The following is a 19,534-nucleotide window of genomic DNA, read 5'->3' as shown; positions in this document are numbered from 1 at the left end:
AAAAACATTTTGTATTGGGGTATAGCCAGTTAACAATGTTGCAGTAGTTTCAGATGAACAGTGAAGGGAATTTTATTTTTGAGTGTATATTTTTATATTATTTACTTAACTAGCTCCATGTTTACCTTTGTAATCAGAAAGGAAGTAATACATTCTAAAATTAGAAAAATTAGTTTAACTTCTAATAATGGATACATTCTGGACAGGAGGGAAGTAATCAGTGGCAGCAGCAGGGGAAAAGGGAAGATGTACATTGTTTATTCTAGTTATGTTTGAGTTGTGGTGTTCAGTGTTATGGGTCATTTACCCTTTCTTACTTTGTTTTCTCTAAAATTTCTTTGGGAAGAGGAATTTTTAAAGTAGGATAATACTTTTACAAAATATCTTGATTAAAGTAGTTTCAGTTAATACATGATTTATGTTCTATGTGTTTGTATCGATAAAATATTGGTGTGCATTTTCTTTAGAATGTAAATTAGAGTCTATTCTTATTCTTAGAGCAAAACAGATTATTTTGGCATAGATACATTTTTAGAAAAAAAAAACTTACTTTACATAGGTTTTTTAAATTGAATTTGAACTTTATAAAGTCCATATAATCTTTCTGAGCTTTATGTACCGTACCCTATAATAGAGCATTGAGGATACAGCTGTCAGAAGATTAACACACATTTCCTGGTTTTTGTAGAATGTTTGGGTGGGAGAGTGGTGGTGTGTGTTGCAGTTAATTTCAGACTAAATGGGGAGACGACTGTAACAGCAGAGACAGTTAAATGTGTATAACTTTCTCCCAAAATTTGGCTGTGAATGGGAGGAAAGAAATAAGAGAAAGTGGTGGGAGGGGAAGGAAGGAATCAAGGGAATTTTAGTTTTTCTGTTTTCCCACCACTATCCTTACAAGTTACTAAGAGTAGTTGAGTGCTACTGGGAAAGTGCCAGTAGCAAGATTGATTGAATGCTGACTCTGGTCTATAATTCTGTAACTTTGGTCAAGTTATTTAATCTGTCTTCTTAGAGTTACAGATTTTTCATAGGTAAAAAGGGATCTGTAAAATCATTATCTGTAAAAATGTCTCCATAGTATTGTTACGAGTATTATTATCACTCTCCCCCTGGCACAGTAAATGGCTTATGATACGGGCTTAAAAATTGATCTGTGAGTAAATGTGCAGGGAGCTTAATGTATGGTTGAGCACGTAGTAGTCACTCAAGTGACTTTTCCCCAGGAGTTTGGCTGTGAATGGAAGGGAAAAAGGTTATAGTGGGAGTGAGACATAAGGAATCAAGCGCAACTGTTACTAGATTATGGATTGTTAACATATGATGTGCCAGAAATATTAGTAGAATCAAGGTGGAAACACTGGAAGTAGGAAAAAATTTTTAATGGTTTATTTCTTATGATCTAAGGGCTTATTGTGTAGTAGGAGTAATATAGTAGAGAGTAAGATGGGGACAGACCTTGTCATCAAAGATTAAAAAGGGAGAGAATTTGTTGAAGCAATGGCAGAGCATATGAAACTATCTGGGAATGTTTGCAGTTGCGAGTTTGTACATATTCCACTCTGGAATTGGAAGATTCTAGGTCCTTGTAGTCATTCTGGCATTCTGATGAGGTTATTTCTCACACATAATTAATTATGTTGCCCAGGCTTTAGTTTCTTTAAGGGAAGCAAAGTCTCTCTGTGACCATTGAATTTATAGCTTTCTAGAAAGTTGCTTGCTAATAGAGTCATTTTCATACTGTGATTTGAAGATATTGTTTCACTGTCTGGAGAGAGAAAACTCTCAGCCTGACATGGAGCTTTCCTGCTGATAAAATTTATTATAGTGACTCATTTTCCATTTTTACTTCTCTCATCTTGTCAGGCTTTTAAGTCTTGTAAATCATCTAATTACAGTATTGAAGAGCGTTTTCTTCAGCTGATGCTGACCTGACAACAGTATATGGTGATATATATTTTTAGAGCATGACTCTTAAAATGTGATCCATAGGTCTTTTCAGGTGGTCTACAAGGTCTTAACTGTTTTCATGATAATACTAATATGTTACTTGCTTTTCCCACTGTATTGACGTTTGTATGATTGTGTAAAACCAGTGTTTGGTCAAACTAGTGTATGCCTTAGCATGAAACAAGGCACCAATGTGTGCTAGTATTTCTTATTTTTGAGCACTCACAGTTAAACAAAAACACTGTACACACACACAGAAAACCCTATTGCACTTAAGAACATTCTTTTTTAAAAATTTTATTTATTTTTGGGTGTGCTAGGTCTTTGTGGCTGTGTGTGGGCTTTCTCTAGTTGTTGAGAGTGGGGGCTACTATGGTTGTCATGTACAAGCTTCTCATTGTGGTGGCTTTTCTTGTGAAGCATGGACTCTAGGGCTTATGGGTTCAGTAGTTGTGGCAAATGGGATTAGTTGCCCCAAGGCATGTGGAATCTTCCCGGACCAGGGATCGAACCTCTGTCCCCTGCTTTGGTGGGCAGATTCTTAACCACTGTACTACCAGGGAACATTCTTGATGAAACATTATTTTCACTTAATCTTGAGTTCAGGTTTTTAATATTATGTATGACAGAATAGGAAGTCCAGGTAAGATATTTATGCCATTGTTTGAGTTGCTGGTTGAACTAGTAGCTTTTTCATGATTTTTACTTGAAACAGTGACTTGCTTGAGTTATATGGTAGATACTTTCTTGACATACTCTTTTCATTTGTATTTACTTACCATTTTTTATTTTCTTGCTTTGTCCCTATGGGTTGGAGCTACTGTATCGTGTCGTTACTTATACAGTTTTGTTCCCACCACCTTTTGTGCAGTTATTGTCAAATATATTACATTCCTGTATGTCATAGCCCTAACAATACAGTTATGTACCTATTGTTCCATATGTTTGCTTTAGAGTAAATATGCATTTATACTGCCTTTTATGATTACTTAATTACCTTTCCTAGTGTTCTTTGTTTTTTTATTTTGTGTGTGTGTGTACATATGTGCATGTTTGAATTTCTACCTTGGTTTACTTAATTTCAACCCTCTGAACTTTATTACTTGTAAGGTAACTCTGCTAGCAACAGATTCTCTCAGTTTTTGTTTATCTGGAAGTATCTTTTTTCCACCTCCATTTTTGAAAGCACAGTTTTGCTGTATATAAGATTCTTGATTGACAGTTTTTTTCCTCCCTTTCAGTTCTTTGAATATGCTATTTCACTGCCTTCTGGCCTTCATTGTTTCTGATGAGAAGTTAGCTTTCTGGGGTTTCTTTGTATGTGAAGAATTATTTTTCTTCCTGCTTTCAAGATTTTCTTTGGGTTTCAACATTTTTACTGTGTTTTATCTAGATGTAGATCTCTTTGAATTTATACTGCTTGGAGTTTGTTTAGCTTCTTGGTTAGGTAGATTAATGTTTTTTAGCAAATGTGGAATATCAGTCACTATTCCTTTGGATATTTTTAGAATGTAGTGTATCTTTAAAACTGAAACTCTATACCCTTTATTTAGTTTTTAAAATTTTTATTGGAGGATAATTGCTCTACAATATTGTGTTGGTTTCTGCCATACATCAACATGAATCAGCCACTGGTATACAAACACTAACTTCTCACACCTCCCTCCTCCACACCCCTGGAACTTAACCATTCTGCTCCCTGTTTCTATCAGTTTGACTACTCTAATTACCTCATGTGAGTGGAATTATACATTATTTGTTTTTTGGCTGCCTGATTTTACTTCATCATAATGTTTTCAGGGTTTATTCATGTTGTGGTTTGTGACAGATTTTCCCAGAATTTGTGTATCCTTAGGTATTGAAAATAGATATTCCCAATTGGAAACATTTTTTTTTCTTCCCTACTTACTTCATTTTTACCTAACTTTTATACTGTTTTAGAATGATCACCTACCTGGTTTTACAAATTGTACTTTTAATTAGTTAAAAGTCTAAATTGGAAGGATGAGACCAAACAAATATTGCTTGGTTTTCTTTATGAAGGCTGATAGTGGTATGCTGTGCTGTTTATGCAGTAATTGATAAATGTTACAATGTAATTTTGGAGTATGTAATTTTGGGGTCTTATACTTAAAAAATGTAAGTGATCTTACAATTGGCTTCTCAATTGAATATGATTTTATAAAAATTGGTGGCGCTCAGTATTTTTTTAAACTTCTAGAAGTCAGTATATTTGAGGGACTGTGATGCATTCCTATCAGTGAACAAGGCTTCATTCAGTAGTGATACCCTGTAGGGAGGTCATGACTACCCTTCCAGTGAGTTAAATATACCCAACTACCCAGAGTCACTGGTTAGTGTATTTTAACTACATGTGGCATAAGCTTTTTTTCAGTTGAAGTATAGTTGATTTACAGTGTTGCAGGTGTACAGCAAAGTGATTCAATTACACATGCTGCTGCTGCTAAGTTGGATCAGTCGTGTCCAAGTCTGTGCGACCCCATAGACGGCAGCCCACCAGGCTCCTCTGTCCCTGGGATTCTCCAGGCAGGAATACTGGAGTGGGTTGCCACTTCCTTTTCCAGTACATGAAAGTGAAAAATGAAGTCGCTCAGTCGTGTCTGACTCTTTGCGACCCCATGGGCTGTAGCCTACCAGGCTTCTCCGTCCATGGAATTTCCCAGGCAAGAGTACTGGAGTGGGTTGCCATTGCGTTCTCTGCCAGTTATACATATATATGTGCATATATATATGATATGTGTGTATATATGTATTCCTTTTTTTTTTTTTCTCCTTTCTTCTTTCTTTTGGCTGGGCGGCATGTGGGATCTTAGTTCCCTGACTAGGGATCAAACCTGTGCCTCCTGAATTGGGAGTGCTGAGTCTTAACCCCTGGACAGCCAGGGCAATCCCTATATATATATATTCTTTTTAAAATTCTTGCCCATTGGTTATTTCAAGATATTAAATATCATTCCCTGTGCTATGTAATAGATCCTTGTTGTTTATCATATATGTAGTAGTGGACATAATCATTCTTTATCAAGTGCTTATGAAATTATGTCATACAGCTTCTTTTATTTTATATAAAGAGATATGAGGGACTTCCCTGGTGGTCCAGTGGCTAAGACTCTGCACTTCCAATACAGGGAATTGGGTTCTCTTCCTGTTCAAGGAGCTAGATACCACATGCCTCAACTAGGAGTTTGCATTCTGCAGCTAAAGATCCCAGATCCTGTATGCTGCAACTAAGACCTGGTGCAGCCAAATAAATAAATACATACATACTTAAAAAAAACCTACATATGAGATTCAAGGCATCCTTTGTTCATAACCATGGCCTACTGCCTTCAACTTATAGCTGTCATTTTGATGATAGCTTTCCTGAATGTGTTACCTTGGAGTGGTTGCTGAATCCTGGCCTCCCTTAGATTGACAATGAATATTGACAACTGCTATAATTTTGTTTTAAGCTTCTTTGTTTCTGGAGAGTTTTTATGATTTGAGGTACTTGTTATTATTTTCCCTGATTATAAGGTTTTTAATGGATAAAACATTTTGATAAATACATGATTGGTATAAAATAAGCTTTATAAGTAAATCAGTCTTATATGTGATTATTTATTTCCTAAACAGAGACTCTACAGGGGCAGGTAATTCACTGGTCCACAAGCGGTCTCCTTTACGTCGAAACCAAAAGACCCCAACATCCTTGACCAAGCTGTCTTTACAGGATGGACATAAAGTCAAAAAGCCAGCATGTAAATTTGAAGAGGGTCAGGATGTCCTAGCTAGATGGTCAGATGGCTTGTTTTATCTTGGAACTATCAAAAAGGCAAGTTACATTAATACATATTTTTGCTCTTTTTGCAGTAAACTTTTAATAATCTTGAACTTAAATTTAAGATTGTTTTTGATTTTAAAAGAAATCACTGTAAGTTTTTCTCTTTTTCAGATAAACATATTGAAACAGAGCTGCTTCATCATATTTGAAGACAGTTCTAAATCCTGGGTTCTCTGGAAGGACATTCAAACAGGCAGGTGCTACTACTTCCCCTGGACATGATTTACACTAAAATTTTATTTTCTTCAGCTTGTCATTTTCTAATGTTGTCTCTTTAGTACAGTGTATTAAGATAACTTTAAAAAAAAATTCAGGGTGGTATTCAGAGTCTTCAAGGAGTTATCTGTGTTATAGATGATAAGAAGATCAAGAATTCCTCTGTTGATAAGAGTAGATTAGAGGACAGATGCACATGTAGAAATTACTGCTAGGGCCTTTCCAAGAACTTTGAAGAAAAATTTTAGCCGTTAATATGAGTAATACTTTGGGCTTCACCTTAACTGTTACTTGCCTGTATGAGTAAGAAGTTATATAGAGAGCTAATATTTATTGAGAGCATACTATCTGCTAGATGTTTTGGGGGATTAGGATATATTAAATAGCTTTAGAATACTGGAAATACTCATGGTTAAGAGTAATTTAAAATTACTGCTTAGCTGTGAGTTTTTATATTTAGATGAGTAAACTAGGTTATATTTGGATACAAGTAGAAATGAATACAGGTATGCTTTGGTTTGCTTATAGGTATGTTTCTTGTAATGCTTTTTATTTTTGCAAACTATAATTGTTGTATGCCCTTTAAATCTGTTAAATAAAGGCATTTTCCCAGGTATCTGTTTCATGAAAGTGCTATATTTATGAAATATTAAAAGTGCAAGTACTTTAGCTGCAAACTATAGCCCCAGTTTTGGTATCCTTGTAATTTGTTAATGGGTCTGCACTTAGATATATCTCCTCATGTAGAAGGGAGACAAATTCTTTCAAGTATTTGTCAACTGGGTTTTTAATTTGAGTTTGAGGTGTGACTTTATGGTAGGTTACTGCTGTGTTCATATTCTTGATTTCACTCTTAATTTTTTTTAAAGAATAAAGTTTTGGTAATGGAATTGGAATGTTCTAGTTGCCATTTTTATACATGGTACTTAGGAATTAGATGGAGAGTTCAATAGCTGTTAACTTTAGTAAAATGTTTTTCTAGAGAAATTTTTTTACAGTTTTTAGGGCTGATCAATTTAAAGGACTAAATGATATTTTGAATCTCAAATTGAGGAGTCAGTGAGAAAAGGAATAGGAGGAGCATAGGATGTCTCCACTAGTAGTGATACTGAATAGCTCTTATTAGCCTGCATACAGAATTATCCCCCTTTTCTTAGTTTGTAAATATGGATCCTTCTGGTGGAACTGAAACATGTAATACTGATTCTGTTCCCCCTCTATTAGCTATGTGTCCCTTTCAACTTTTCCACCTTTTTGAGGTTCCTGTGAGTTAAATATAAAGGTCTTTCTCTTTCTTCCTTCTCTCTCATCCTTCCTTCCATAAAGGAAGAAGAAAACCAGTTGTACATAGAGGTAGAAAGTTGTCGTGGAAGTGAGGGGGTCGTGTCCTACATGTGGCATACTCATATGTCAGTTGAGTGACCTGTGATTGTTTTTTCCTTGCTGGCTCCTTTTACTATTCTTAGATAGCTCTTGGGCTGTTTAATTCTTTCTAACACCTAGAAAGTAGCACACATTTAACTTGGAGTTGCTATAGAGTGAGTAAGCAAACCTGGAAATTGCATTATGGCAGATGTCAGTGTGGAGTGTAGCTTTAATAGTTTTTTTTCTGTAAGAATCCTGCATATAGTAATTATATATCAAAATGACTTAATAAATTATAGTAGTTTCACTCATCTAATAAGATTCTTTTAGAAAGTTTACATAAATAAAAGCAATGTATGGTCATATTAGTAATAAAAGAAATGTGCATTACAACAGATACCATGTTAAAACCATTAAATAATTTTAGAAGGATTTTGATCTTAACTATTTGTTATGGTTTCTGTGAAAATGATACGCCGCTGGTAGCAATATTAAATTTCTATTTTGGATATTTGCGTTAAATGCATAAAAATGTTTCCCATGTTTTCATCTATACAACAGATTCATTTGTAGCAGTTAATTCAAAAGAAATAATTCAGAAGTAAAAAATCCAGATGAAAAATGTTTCCTGTAGCTTTAACAACAACAAAAAATTGGGCACATCTAAGATGAAATGGCTTTATAGTCAGTTTGGCTTAGAGTAAGGGAGACTAAGAAGGCTAATAAGCTACACAGAAAGTTTTTGTAAACTTGATGGTAAAAAAGACATACTGGATTCCACAACTAAAGGCAATTCTCTGCTTCCTCAGGATTGTTTTCTTGAGGTGAACACGTACATCTTTTGGATCAGCACCCTCTTTTCTGAGGAACTGCCTTCCCCTACACCCGTCTACATGGTTATAATGAGAGATCAGGCACCTACTGCAATCTGGGCCTATTGCTCCTTTTCCAGGAAGTTGCAGATTTGGACTGAGAGGTTCTAGGTGCAATCTGGTTGCTATCCCGACTGGAGTTATAAACTGAGAAACTGTGGGAAGCCACATCCAGCTATGTGAACAGAGCCTGAGAGGAGAGGAGAGAGGACAAGAGCCAAAACAAAAATGGAAAAATGTAAAAAACAAGCAAAAAATTTGGTAACCTGCATATCTAAGAATAGTCATAAAAAAGTAAATTTGGTTATTTCTACTGGAAAGAATATCATAGAATTATTAGAAGTTAGACTTTCGAGAGACTTTCCTGGTGGTCCAATGGTTAAGAGTCCATGCTCGGAACGCAAGGAGCCTGGGTTCGATCCATTAGAACCCACAACTAAGATCCCGCAGCCAAATTAAAAAAAAAAAAAAAGTTACACTCTTTGAAACCTATAGTGTGAAAAATTCTTTTGATGGAAGAAACATTACATATAGCATTAATGAAAAGAAGCACCTCACAGTGGAGAGAATATGGTGTATCCGAGTTTAAATTCTACCCTTGATACTTCGTGATTAAGGATCCTTGAACTATATGGTTCCTTTGTCTTTCTGAGTCTTAGTTCTTCTCTATAAATAGGATATTTATCTAATAAATTGTAGAATTAAACAAATAATATTGTTAGGAGCCTAACACAGTGCTGGCTCATAGCACAAAATTATACATTTTTATTATTGTTGGTATATGAAGAAAATATGTATGTATTAATATTTTATGTATATTGAAATGGAGATTATTATAAATAATTGTGTTAAAAGTGATGAAATTTTGTGGAATAAAATTGTTTTAGAATATAAATGTTTAAGGAAGAAATAATTTATTCTGGTAAAAAATTAACAGTGGAGCCCCTCATTTTTGTTGCAGTGTGGTAATGTTTACGGTACATTGACACCATGTTTCCATATTTCAGAAGCTGGAGATCTGATAATTAGTGTTCAGCCTTTCCTTTTTGTAAATTAGTAAGTAAAAATAAATGTTCTGGAACTTGAGAGTAAGGAGTCATTGATGGATCTTCCTTGCCCCTTTTCTTTAGTCTCATGATGTTAGGCAGTGTAGGGTGAGTGAGTACATGTACATGGGTAGGTATGTGTTCTGGAGAGTTCTTCGAGTGTTCAAAAACATTGGCTTTTCCCACCTCCCAGGATGGTGGAAACACTGGAAGTAAACGGTAAGGGATCCTGCCTGAGAGCATTTTAAATTATGCCCTTTGCCAAAAGGCAAATTAAATTGTGAAGGCAGATAGTAAGGCATCTTCAGTTAAAGGTGAGAACACAGGTAGGGAGCAGAGAGATAGTGTTTTGTGTATAGTACTTTGCCTTGAGAAAATACCATTATGATCTGGGAAACAGATGTTGCCAGCATGGGCTGCTCCCTGAATCAAAAAAGTAGTTTTGTTATATGGAACAATTCTTTATGTATATTTTAAATATTTCAGGAGCCACTGGAAGTGGGGAAATGGTCTGTACAATATGTCAAGAAGAGTATTCAGAAGCTCCCAATGAAATGGTTATATGTGATAAGTGTGGCCAAGGTAAGCATTGATTTGTTTTAATCTTGTGGAAACGTTTTGTTATATACTTAATGCCCCTATTGATGATTAATGATTAAAAATTCTTTACATTGGTAATTTGAAGCTCTTACCATAAGTTTAGTCATCAGTTATAAATATATTAATGTAGGAAAGAGAATACTAAAATGCCTTCTTTAAATTGTGTTGCAGTATTTATTAATAAAATAGAATTTGCTTTATGCTTTTTTTGATATTAAGGATATCATCAGTTGTGTCACACACCTCATATTGATTCCAGTGTGATTGATTCAGATGAAAAATGGCTCTGTCGACAGTGTGTTTTTGCAACAACAACAAAGGTATCTTTTAAGTGTTTTGGGCTAATGCCCTAAATGGAATTTGTAAGGCACTATCAACGTAATGATTGTTTACGTTGAAAGTTTATCTGAATGAAATGAGCAGTCAGTGCTGGGTAGAAAGAGGTACTGCTTATTGTTTGACTAATGATGCTTAAGTGACTTGCAACTATTCTTGCACTTATTTTCTGATAGTGGTCTTGGAATTGGGGCAATAATTTGAAAGAAAAGACAACAAAATAAATAAAGATTATTATTGGTCAAACAGTTTGTGATATGGTAAGAAATTTAGAATGAAAATTTCTTTGGAAGTTTCAGAAGCATTTTAAAATTAGAGAATTATATTTAAAATTTTATCCTTCACTCTTTTAAATAACTTTTTCCCTCTAATATAGAGGGGTGGTGCGCTTAAGAAAGGACCAAATGCCAAAGCATTGCAAGTCATGAAGCAGACATTACCCTACAGTGTGGCAGACCTTGAATGGGATGCAGGTCATAAGACCAACGTCCAGCAGTGTTACTGCTACTGTGGAGGCCCTGGAGAGTAAGTGCACATGGTTATTTAATGCCCTTAGTTTTTAATTGCTCATATTGTCAACTTTATTTTTGTTACTGATTGTGGTATCGGAGTGATAGTGAGTTGTAAATGCATGAAAGTATCAGTAAAAAAAAAACTGGAGATGATTAGAGGCCATAGTTTTATTTATCTATCATTAAATGTTTGCTGAATAAGCGAGTCAGCAAACAGTTCTAAGAATGTTTAGAAATTTACCTTTAATTTCTGATCACTGGTTCTAGTTCTGCTCTTTGAAACTAAACCCATGTATCTTATTTTTTGTAGAGGTAGGTCTTAAAATAGTTAAATCCAGTAATCATATTTCCTCCTCTCTGAGTGACATACCAAGTGTTCTCTCATCTAGGCTAAAATCTCCATTCACATCAAACATTCTTTATGACAGATGTGTTTTCCAAACTCTGTCTTTGTTGCTCTTCGGTTTTTGAAAGTTTACTTTTGAAATATGGTGCCATGATTTCAAAATGCAGTGTTTTCAGGAACAGTCTAACAATATAATGAGGCTATTAAAAGTTCTAGGTATTATGCTTCTGTTATTGCAAGGAAAGATTGTGTTACCTCTCTTTGGTTGAATATGTCCCATCATATTCTTTTGGCTCATTCTGGGTTTGTTGGTGGTTGACTAAAACTTACAGTTCTTTTTTTCATATAAACTGATCTTAAACCAAATTGTGTACCATGTATTTGTGCTACACTTAAAAAATGTTAGTCAATAACTTTACATTTAACTCTATTTAAATTATAATTATTGGTTTCTTAAATCTTACTGGACTCCATGTTTCTTAAGACAGAGGTGCTCTCTAGAGGATGCAGGGACACATAAGTTGTTCAGTGCTGAAAACATGAATAAGTGAATAAATAAATTATTTTTATTTCTTCATTCTACCTTGTCTCTGATCTTATGGAATTTTTATTTGTGGTTTAACAATTTTATAATAATTTTCAGATTTTGGCTTCCTGCAGATTTGAGAAACATTATGTCTGGTTTCTTTAAATCATTTATAAAAGAGATACAGTGAAAAGAGATGGATCTTTCTCCTTTAATCATTTATACCTAGTGTTTTGAAAGTGAAGTCGCTCAGTTATGTCTGACTCCTTGCGACCCCATAACTGTAGCCTACCACGCTTCTCCATCCATGGGATTTTCTAGGCAAGAGTACCCGAATGGGTTGCCATTTCCTTCTCCAGGGGATCTTCCCGGCACAGGGATCAAACCTAGGTCTGCTGCATCGCAGGCCGACGCTTTACCCTCTGAGCCACCAGGGAAGTTTATAGACATTATTTTATGAAGCAGATTATTCATTGTTCTTTAATACCTTGACTACATGAACTGTGTTTGATATTGCTAACACTTTAACACCTAACAGAGTACCTGGAAAATAGTATTCATTAGTCTTTTGCCTTACTGGTAGTTGTCTTGCCTTTGCCTGTATATGGCTTAAGATTAATGGTGGGGCTCAGTTAGTGAGCAAAAGAATTATTTGAAGAAAAGGTATTAATTTGGTGGCGAATAAGGATATTTATATATTAAAACCATGTACTAACTAGAGACTTAGCTTTAGCTGAAGATTCAGTTTTAGTATGTTCAGCTATCTGAAAGAGGACAAAATATGTCACAGAGCCTTTATACCGGTGGAGTCTTAGATTAGGTTTGTAATTATGTTAATCAAATATATTAAATTGCTATACTTCTTTGCATTATAATGAACAAGAATAGTGGAAACACAATGAGGAATAAAGTTGCCTATGACCATTTGATATATAGGACAAAATAGCTCTACATATTGGTGACCTCTGACTGTTGATGTGGGAAAAAAAAAATCGCAGACTTGACAAAATCCTTCACTAATTTAGGACCCACATTTCCCAACTGGTGCAGTGGCAAAGAATCCGCCTGTGAATGCAGGAGACATAGAGACATAGGTTTGATCCTGGGGTTGGGAAGATCCCCTGGAGTAGGAAATAGTAACCCACTCCAGTATTCTTGCCTAGAAAATTTCCATGGACAGAGGAACCTCGCGGGCTACAGTCCATGGGGTCGCAAAGATTCAGACACTACTGAGTAACTGAGTGTGTGCATGCATGTGTGTGCACACACACACACACACACTCTTGTTAACTAGAAATATTAGATGTAGCTTTCAAGAGCTTATAAATTCTCAAGAATAAAAAGAGAGAAAGGATGACGTCAATATTAATAAGCTTTTTGAGAAGGAAAAAATTTAACACTAATATCAGAACTATGATGCTATAATCAGAACTATATTCTGCACGTCACTTTTGTCGTGGTTTTTTTTAACCTTTACCTCGTAAAAGGTAGTAATTTTAATCTTAAATTTTTTTTGTATAGCTGGTATTTAAAGATGCTACAGTGCTGCAAATGTAAACAGTGGTTTCATGAAGCTTGTGTGCAATGCCTTCAAAAGCCAATGCTATTTGGAGACAGGTGAGAGAAGGGCATTTGAGCTTTATTGACTCATTTATGGTTTTTTTTTTTAAGCTTTTTAAAATTGTGTGTCTGTTTGCCTTTTCACATTTCTAAAGATTTTTGTTTTTTTTAAGTTTGATTCAGAAAAGGTTCAGCTTAGAGGGAAAATATTGTTTAATATACTTAAATTATACATAATTGTTAAAAAATGTAATTTTTGTGCTTTTGGGTATTATTACAGAAAGCTTTTAAAGTATTTGACCAGTGATTATATTGGTACCTATAGTCCCACAGTACTCTCTATTATTCTCATTGATACCTTTTTAAAAGAAGCTCAAATAGGTCTCATGACAGGCAACTGGAAAAGGCCACAGAACCTTGATGCACACAGTTTATTTATTCTTAGATCTAAAGAATGTCAGAAGGCTGACCAAATGTCCTTTTTGATTAAGAGAATATGAAAAAGGGCTCTAGGAAGAAAAGTTACACATAAAGCACTAAATGTAACATCAAAAACTCTAGGTTTAAATCTTAGCTTATGCAGTTTATTGTTTTTCTGACCTTAGCAAAATCAGCTTGTCTTCTGGTCTTATTTTACCAGATTGTTTTGGACATGTAAAGGTAACAGTGACTACAGCATATGAGAGCAGCCATCACAATTCCCAGTACAAACACATCATTAGTAAGCTATACTTATATGAATCTGTATATGAATTCTGAACGTCTCTAATGGTTAAAAAAAATTGATCCTGCCCCCCATATACAAACTGTTTCATAACTTGTCATTACTAGAGAAGAAATTCTTTACAGTTGTCATGATTCAGATTATATTTTGCTTTGTGTATTAGTCCTTATGTCAATTGTAGGATATGTGGTGAAGGTTAATTTTATTTTATTTATTTATTTATTTTTATTTATTTATTTATTTATTTTTTATTATTTTATTTATTTATTTTTTTCCAGTGGGTTTTGTCATACATTGATATGAATCAGCCATGGATTTACATGTATTCCCCATCCCGATCCCCCCTCCCACCTCCCCCTCCACCCAGTTCCTCTGGGTCTTCCCAGTGCACCAGGCCGGAGCACTTGTCTCGTGCATCCCACCTGGGCTGGTGATCTGTTTCACCATAGATAGTATACATGCTGTTCTTTTGAAATATCCCACCCTCACATTCTCCCACAGAGTTCAAAAGTCTGTTCTGTATTTCTGTGTCTCTTTTTCTGTTCTGCATATAGGGTTATCGTTATCACCTTTCTAAATTCCATATACATGTGTCAGTATGCTGTAATGTTCTTTATCTTTCTGGCTTACTTCACTCTGTATAAGGGGCTCCAGCTTCATCCATCTCATTAGGACTGGTTCAAATGAATTCTTTTTAATGGCTGAGTAATATTCCATGGGAAGGTTAATTTTAATTGTTAAATTGTATGCACTCTTGCTTGCTCAGTTACAGCTTTCTTTTTCTTTAGGTTTTATACATTTATTTGCTCTGTCTGCAGTTCTGGACCAGAATACCTCAAACGTCTACCATTACAATGGTACGTATGGACCTTTTTATTAAGGAGCAAAAGAAGAATTGTGTTTTAAATCTATAGGATGAAACTTTTCTATATACATTTACTTAGTTTAAATAAAAATTTGTTCTTCTTTATGCCTGGCTTTCTTTCTTTTCCTTTATTTATCCTCAAGTCTGATGTTATCTTTCCCAAAGGTTATCTAGTTTTATTGCTAACATAATAAGGCCATTCAGTTTCTAATGGCATAAAAAGTAACTTTGAAATATCTTTTAGATCTTCAAAATTCTTATTCATGTTTCTAGTTCTTTTGGGCCTTCAGAATACAGTAGAAGAGAGAAAGGTCTTATAATATGCCAGTTTCTGCCTCAGTTAAGTAATCCTTGGGCGTGGGAAGTATGATGAATTTTGGAGATTTACTGAAAATGCTTATAGTAAGTACTTAGAAATTTTCGTTAAATGTTTTACATATTTTAGGAAAAGATAGGATTTAATTAATGAATCAGATAAAATCTGTTAAAGTGTGATCCATTTTGTAGCTTATGTAATAGTGAAAACATGAAATTTTTGATCATAAATTACTTTTAAACATCAGATTCTCTTTTAAGAAATCAAATATCAAAAAAAAAAAAAAGAAATCAAATATCTTAAATTTTAGTTATTATTCAGGATAAATTAATGTTTTTCATTTACTTTCATATATAATGATTTATTGTGAATATGACATGATATTAACCATCTGTTCACCTAAATACTTTGGATTTTTTTAATAGCTGGTTTTATTATAATAATATGTGATTTTAAAATAACTAAAACATTATTTTCATATGATTTGATTATTTTTGGATTCCAGGGTAGATATAGCACACCTATGCCTTTACAACCTAAGTGTTATTCACAAGAAGAAATACTTTGATTCTGAACTTGAGCTTATGACATACATTAATGAAAACTGGGATAGATTGCACCCTGGAGAGGTAGGTGGTGTCAGAGCTAACATTAGCTACTTAAAGTCTTTTTTTTTTTTGTTTTTGTTGAAAGCAGCTAAGGCACATGTTCAAGCCATACATTCAAAGTAGCATTGTATGTTTAGATAGGGAGAAATAACTTTGGTGAGGCTATCAGGATTAGCCCTCATTCTCCTGTTTTGCCTGTTGACTTGAGAAAAAATATAAGAGGAAATAAATTACTTAATTCTTCCGTTTTCTGAGGTGAGAATTGCTGTAGCTGAAGATCGAAGGGAGGGAGAAATCCTTATTACTGGGTATCCTATGGTTCCTCCTCCTTTTCTTCTAAGTTTGCTATAAACTTAGAGATGTAGTCAACATTCTTCTTTTCTCTCTTTTTGGTACTCCCTTTTATATCTTTGGCTTTCAGGAATAGTGGGACCTAGTAATAATGTTAGATTAATAAGAGAATCAAGTTAACCTGAATTGAGGATTATCCCTCTCATTCTGACATCTCATTTTACTTTTCATTTGCAAAATGTAACCACTCATGCTGTTTGTGAAGAGTTTATTTTTTTAACAAAAAGCAATATAAAAGTAATGCATGTTCATTGAAGATTTTGAAACTACTGAACAGCACAAAGAAGCAAGTAATTAGAGTAGCTTTAATATTTACCTTTTTAAAGATTTATTTAGAATTATTAAAATATAGATATTAAATGTTAAAATACAGATACTAACTAAATTTTTTGTTCTGTAATATGTGGAATAGATGTGTGAATTTTAGTCATGTGTTACTTTTTGAGGCAAAAACTAAACTAATGAAATTTAGGAAGAATTTCTGCATTTGTAGCTTTTAGACATGAGGCAATTTATAAGGCTCACATCAAATAAAGTATCAAGTTTCTGTTGTTCTGGGGGTTTTATGAGGCATCAGGGAGTGCACAATACACATTTATTAAAAGTAGTAGGTCAGTTGTATAAAATAAACACCTATGAATCAATTGAGCTAAGATTTTTGAGTGTTAGAAATGAGAATATAATATTCTCATTAAGTTTTCTATTAGAAGCTTCTTTTAGATGACTGGAGAGAAAGTGAGTGACTTGTAAATATGATAAATTTTAATAAACTGATTAGTAATGGGAGAAGAAAATGTAAGGCACTATTAAGTATATTGTTCTCTATAGTCATCCTAATGTTCTCATACATTAATTTGAAATACTTTCTTCCTAGCAGTGATTCTTTTAGCACTTCATATGCAGATGCATCTATATTTCTGTTAGTACACCTATGTTTTATATGATTAAAGTCTGCATTGGTTACTTCATGTAGATAGTGGGCATGCATGTAAAAATTCAAGTTGTTTATTTCAAATGCTATCATTTTTTATTAAAATAAAAATATAACAGATTTATTGAAGAAGCTGAAAATAGAAAGTAATAAAAACTACAGGCTGTTTTTAAAGAAATTAGTTCAATTTATAAATTCTAGCTGTCTCATTTCCAGCTGAACTTCTGCTGTATATCAGAAAACATTTATTTCAGCAGTAGGTACATGTTTTATTTTCTGAACCCTATTTCTTGCATGTAAGAAATTTCAAGTTCTTATTCTTTGCCCCAAATGGAAAAATATATCTTTATTTAAAAATTAAGAAAAACATGATTACAATCAAATATAACTTTATAACAAATGTTTTACTTTTCTAAGGAATGTTCCCATTTTGGGGAGCCATCAGAGCATTTCTCATTGCTCTTTCTCCACATTAAAAAAAATATATTCAGATTTAGTAGGTTAGTCATCCCATTCTCTAGTTATTTATAGATGGAAGTTCAGGTTTTAATTCTCTGTATTAATACTTTACATCTTAATATTGTAATTAGTTTTTAGAGTGAAGTTTTAATGATAAAGAGACCATAAAATTTGTAAGTAATATTTGTTCATTGATTTTCATTTAGTTTACTTTTAAATGTTTGTGGTAATAGAAGCAAAGATAATACAGACAATGTATTATTCCTAACTATTAAAGTAGTAAATCTTTTGCTAACTGAAATTGAATTGCAAATTGAGTTTTGTTATTAACTCAAAATTAGGTTAATAAAATTTTCTTTTTGTTTATATTTGTATTAAAAATCTTTTTATAAAATAACATTAATTATAGTTATCCCAAATGATGTAGTAGAGTTGGCCCTGCGTATCTGGTTGATTTTCCATGGTTGGAACCAAGGGATACTGAGGGCCAACTGTACTTTCAAAACATGTGAATCACCACATCTAAGTATATTACAGGTACACCTCAGAGATACTATGGTTTCAATTTCAGGCCACTGCAACAAAACTAACACGTTATAAAGCAAATGACAAATTTTTGGTTTCCTAGTGCATGTAAAAGTTATGCTTGTACTACACTGTAGTCTGTGTGCAATAGCATTGTGTTTAACAAAGGCAATGTACATACCTTAATTTAAAAACTGGGACTTCCCTGGTGGTCCAGTGGTTAAGACTTCACCCTCTAATATAGGGATGTGGGTTTGATCCCTGGTTGGGGAGCTGAGATCCCATATGCCTCCTGGCCAAAAACCCAAAATACAAAGCAGGAGCAGTATTGTAACAAATTCAGTAAAGATATAAAGACTTAAAAAATGTCCACATCAGAAAAATTTTTTAAAAGTAATGCTGTTGCAGGATGGTGCTGACAGTCTTGCTTGAGGCAGTGTTACTACAAACCTTCAATTTGTAAAAATTGTAGGATCTGTGATGTAAAGTGAGATACAATGAAAGGAGGTATGCTTATATTGGTTATTTAAGTACCTTAGAATACTCAAGTCATTTTGAACATCAGTTCTTATTTTATGTGCTGTAGACTATATGACAAAGATGTTTATGCTAGAATTTCAGAGAGTCTATTTTAGAGAGTACAGTTGATTGTTGAAGTACACGGAGTTGGGGTACTGACCCTCTCTGCCATCAAAAATCACATACACCTTAGAGTTGGCCTGCCCCGTCTGCAGTTCTGCACCTGCAGATTCAACTGTCCGCAGTGTAATATTGTATGTATTTAGTGGGGGAAAAAATCCATACATAAGTTGACCCATGCAGTTCAAACCCAGTTGTTCAGAGGTCAACTGTATATCCTTTCATACTGAAAGGTAAGTTTAACATATATTACGTATTTTCTTCTTTCTTGATTATTTTCAGGATTGCTATGAAGAGAAGCTGAAACTTTTAGAACATGTTAGAACACAGTGATAATTTCCTTATGTGATCTTGGTAAACGTCTTTGAGAGTTGGTACCTTAATGATTATCATATAGACTGAGTCTAGTATTTGAGAAACTACTGTGTTTTGAATTATTTATTTTGAGATAGTAAAAATATGTAATATAATTTGACACCCCAAATAAAAGTTGCTTAAAATTTTTACATAGAATGAAGTGTTTAGAATGAGGTTACATCAGATTGCTTTTGGAAGTTACAAGGAGATATTAATACTTTTTGAAATCTGCCTCTTATCATTTGTCTTTACTTCCTAATGTGATTTGAAATTTCAGTTTCATAAGGACAGCCCACTTTTTTGTTAGCTGTGGTCTTAAGTTTTAAATACCTAAAAGGTTGATAGAGCAGTGGGTTGAGTGCTACCTCACTTGAAAGATAGAGAGAAAAGCATAGATAAAATGAAATACTATGGCAGAAACAATGTTTTGGCTAGAGAAAAATGTAGTATAGTAGAGGTGGTATAATACTTTTAAGGGAAAATTATAAGAAATCTGGTTAAAAGCAGTACTTGGGGCCTTGAGTTGTATATTAGCATACAGAGTATATGTTGGTAAACAAATTACTTAAGCTGTTTGGCATACTTA

At 33.9% G+C, this 19,534-nt stretch overlaps 1 protein-coding gene across 5 annotated transcripts in view; it reads left to right on the top strand.

Moving 5' to 3' along the window:
- The window catches only part of MTF2 (metal response element binding transcription factor 2), a 72,510-nt gene that overhangs the window by 39,757 nt on the left and 13,219 nt on the right, over nt 1-19,534 (top strand). For 2 of the 5 annotated variants that reach the window (XM_061121359.1, XM_061121358.1), the window contains exons 2-9: nt 5,587-5,785; nt 5,906-5,987; nt 9,780-9,875; nt 10,113-10,213; nt 10,606-10,754; nt 13,135-13,230; nt 14,686-14,754; nt 15,584-15,707. In XM_061121359.1, the coding sequence (XP_060977342.1) occupies nt 5,587-5,785; nt 5,906-5,987; nt 9,780-9,875; nt 10,113-10,213; nt 10,606-10,754; nt 13,135-13,230; nt 14,686-14,754; nt 15,584-15,707 (916 nt within the window). Of the gene's footprint in view, nt 1-5,586; nt 5,786-5,905; nt 5,992-9,779; nt 9,876-10,112; nt 10,214-10,605; nt 10,755-13,134; nt 13,231-14,685; nt 14,755-15,583; nt 15,708-19,534 lie in introns of those variants that run through there. The other 3 variants (XM_061121360.1, XM_061121361.1, XM_061121362.1) reach the window with 3 other exon arrangements.

The sequence above is a fragment of the Dama dama genome, chromosome 20 (genome assembly GCF_033118175.1).
Source record: "Dama dama isolate Ldn47 chromosome 20, ASM3311817v1, whole genome shotgun sequence".
Lineage (NCBI taxonomy): Eukaryota > Metazoa > Chordata > Mammalia > Artiodactyla > Cervidae > Dama > Dama dama.
The sequence above is the reverse complement of the archived record's forward strand: the minus strand, read 5'-3'. Positions and strand labels throughout refer to the sequence as shown.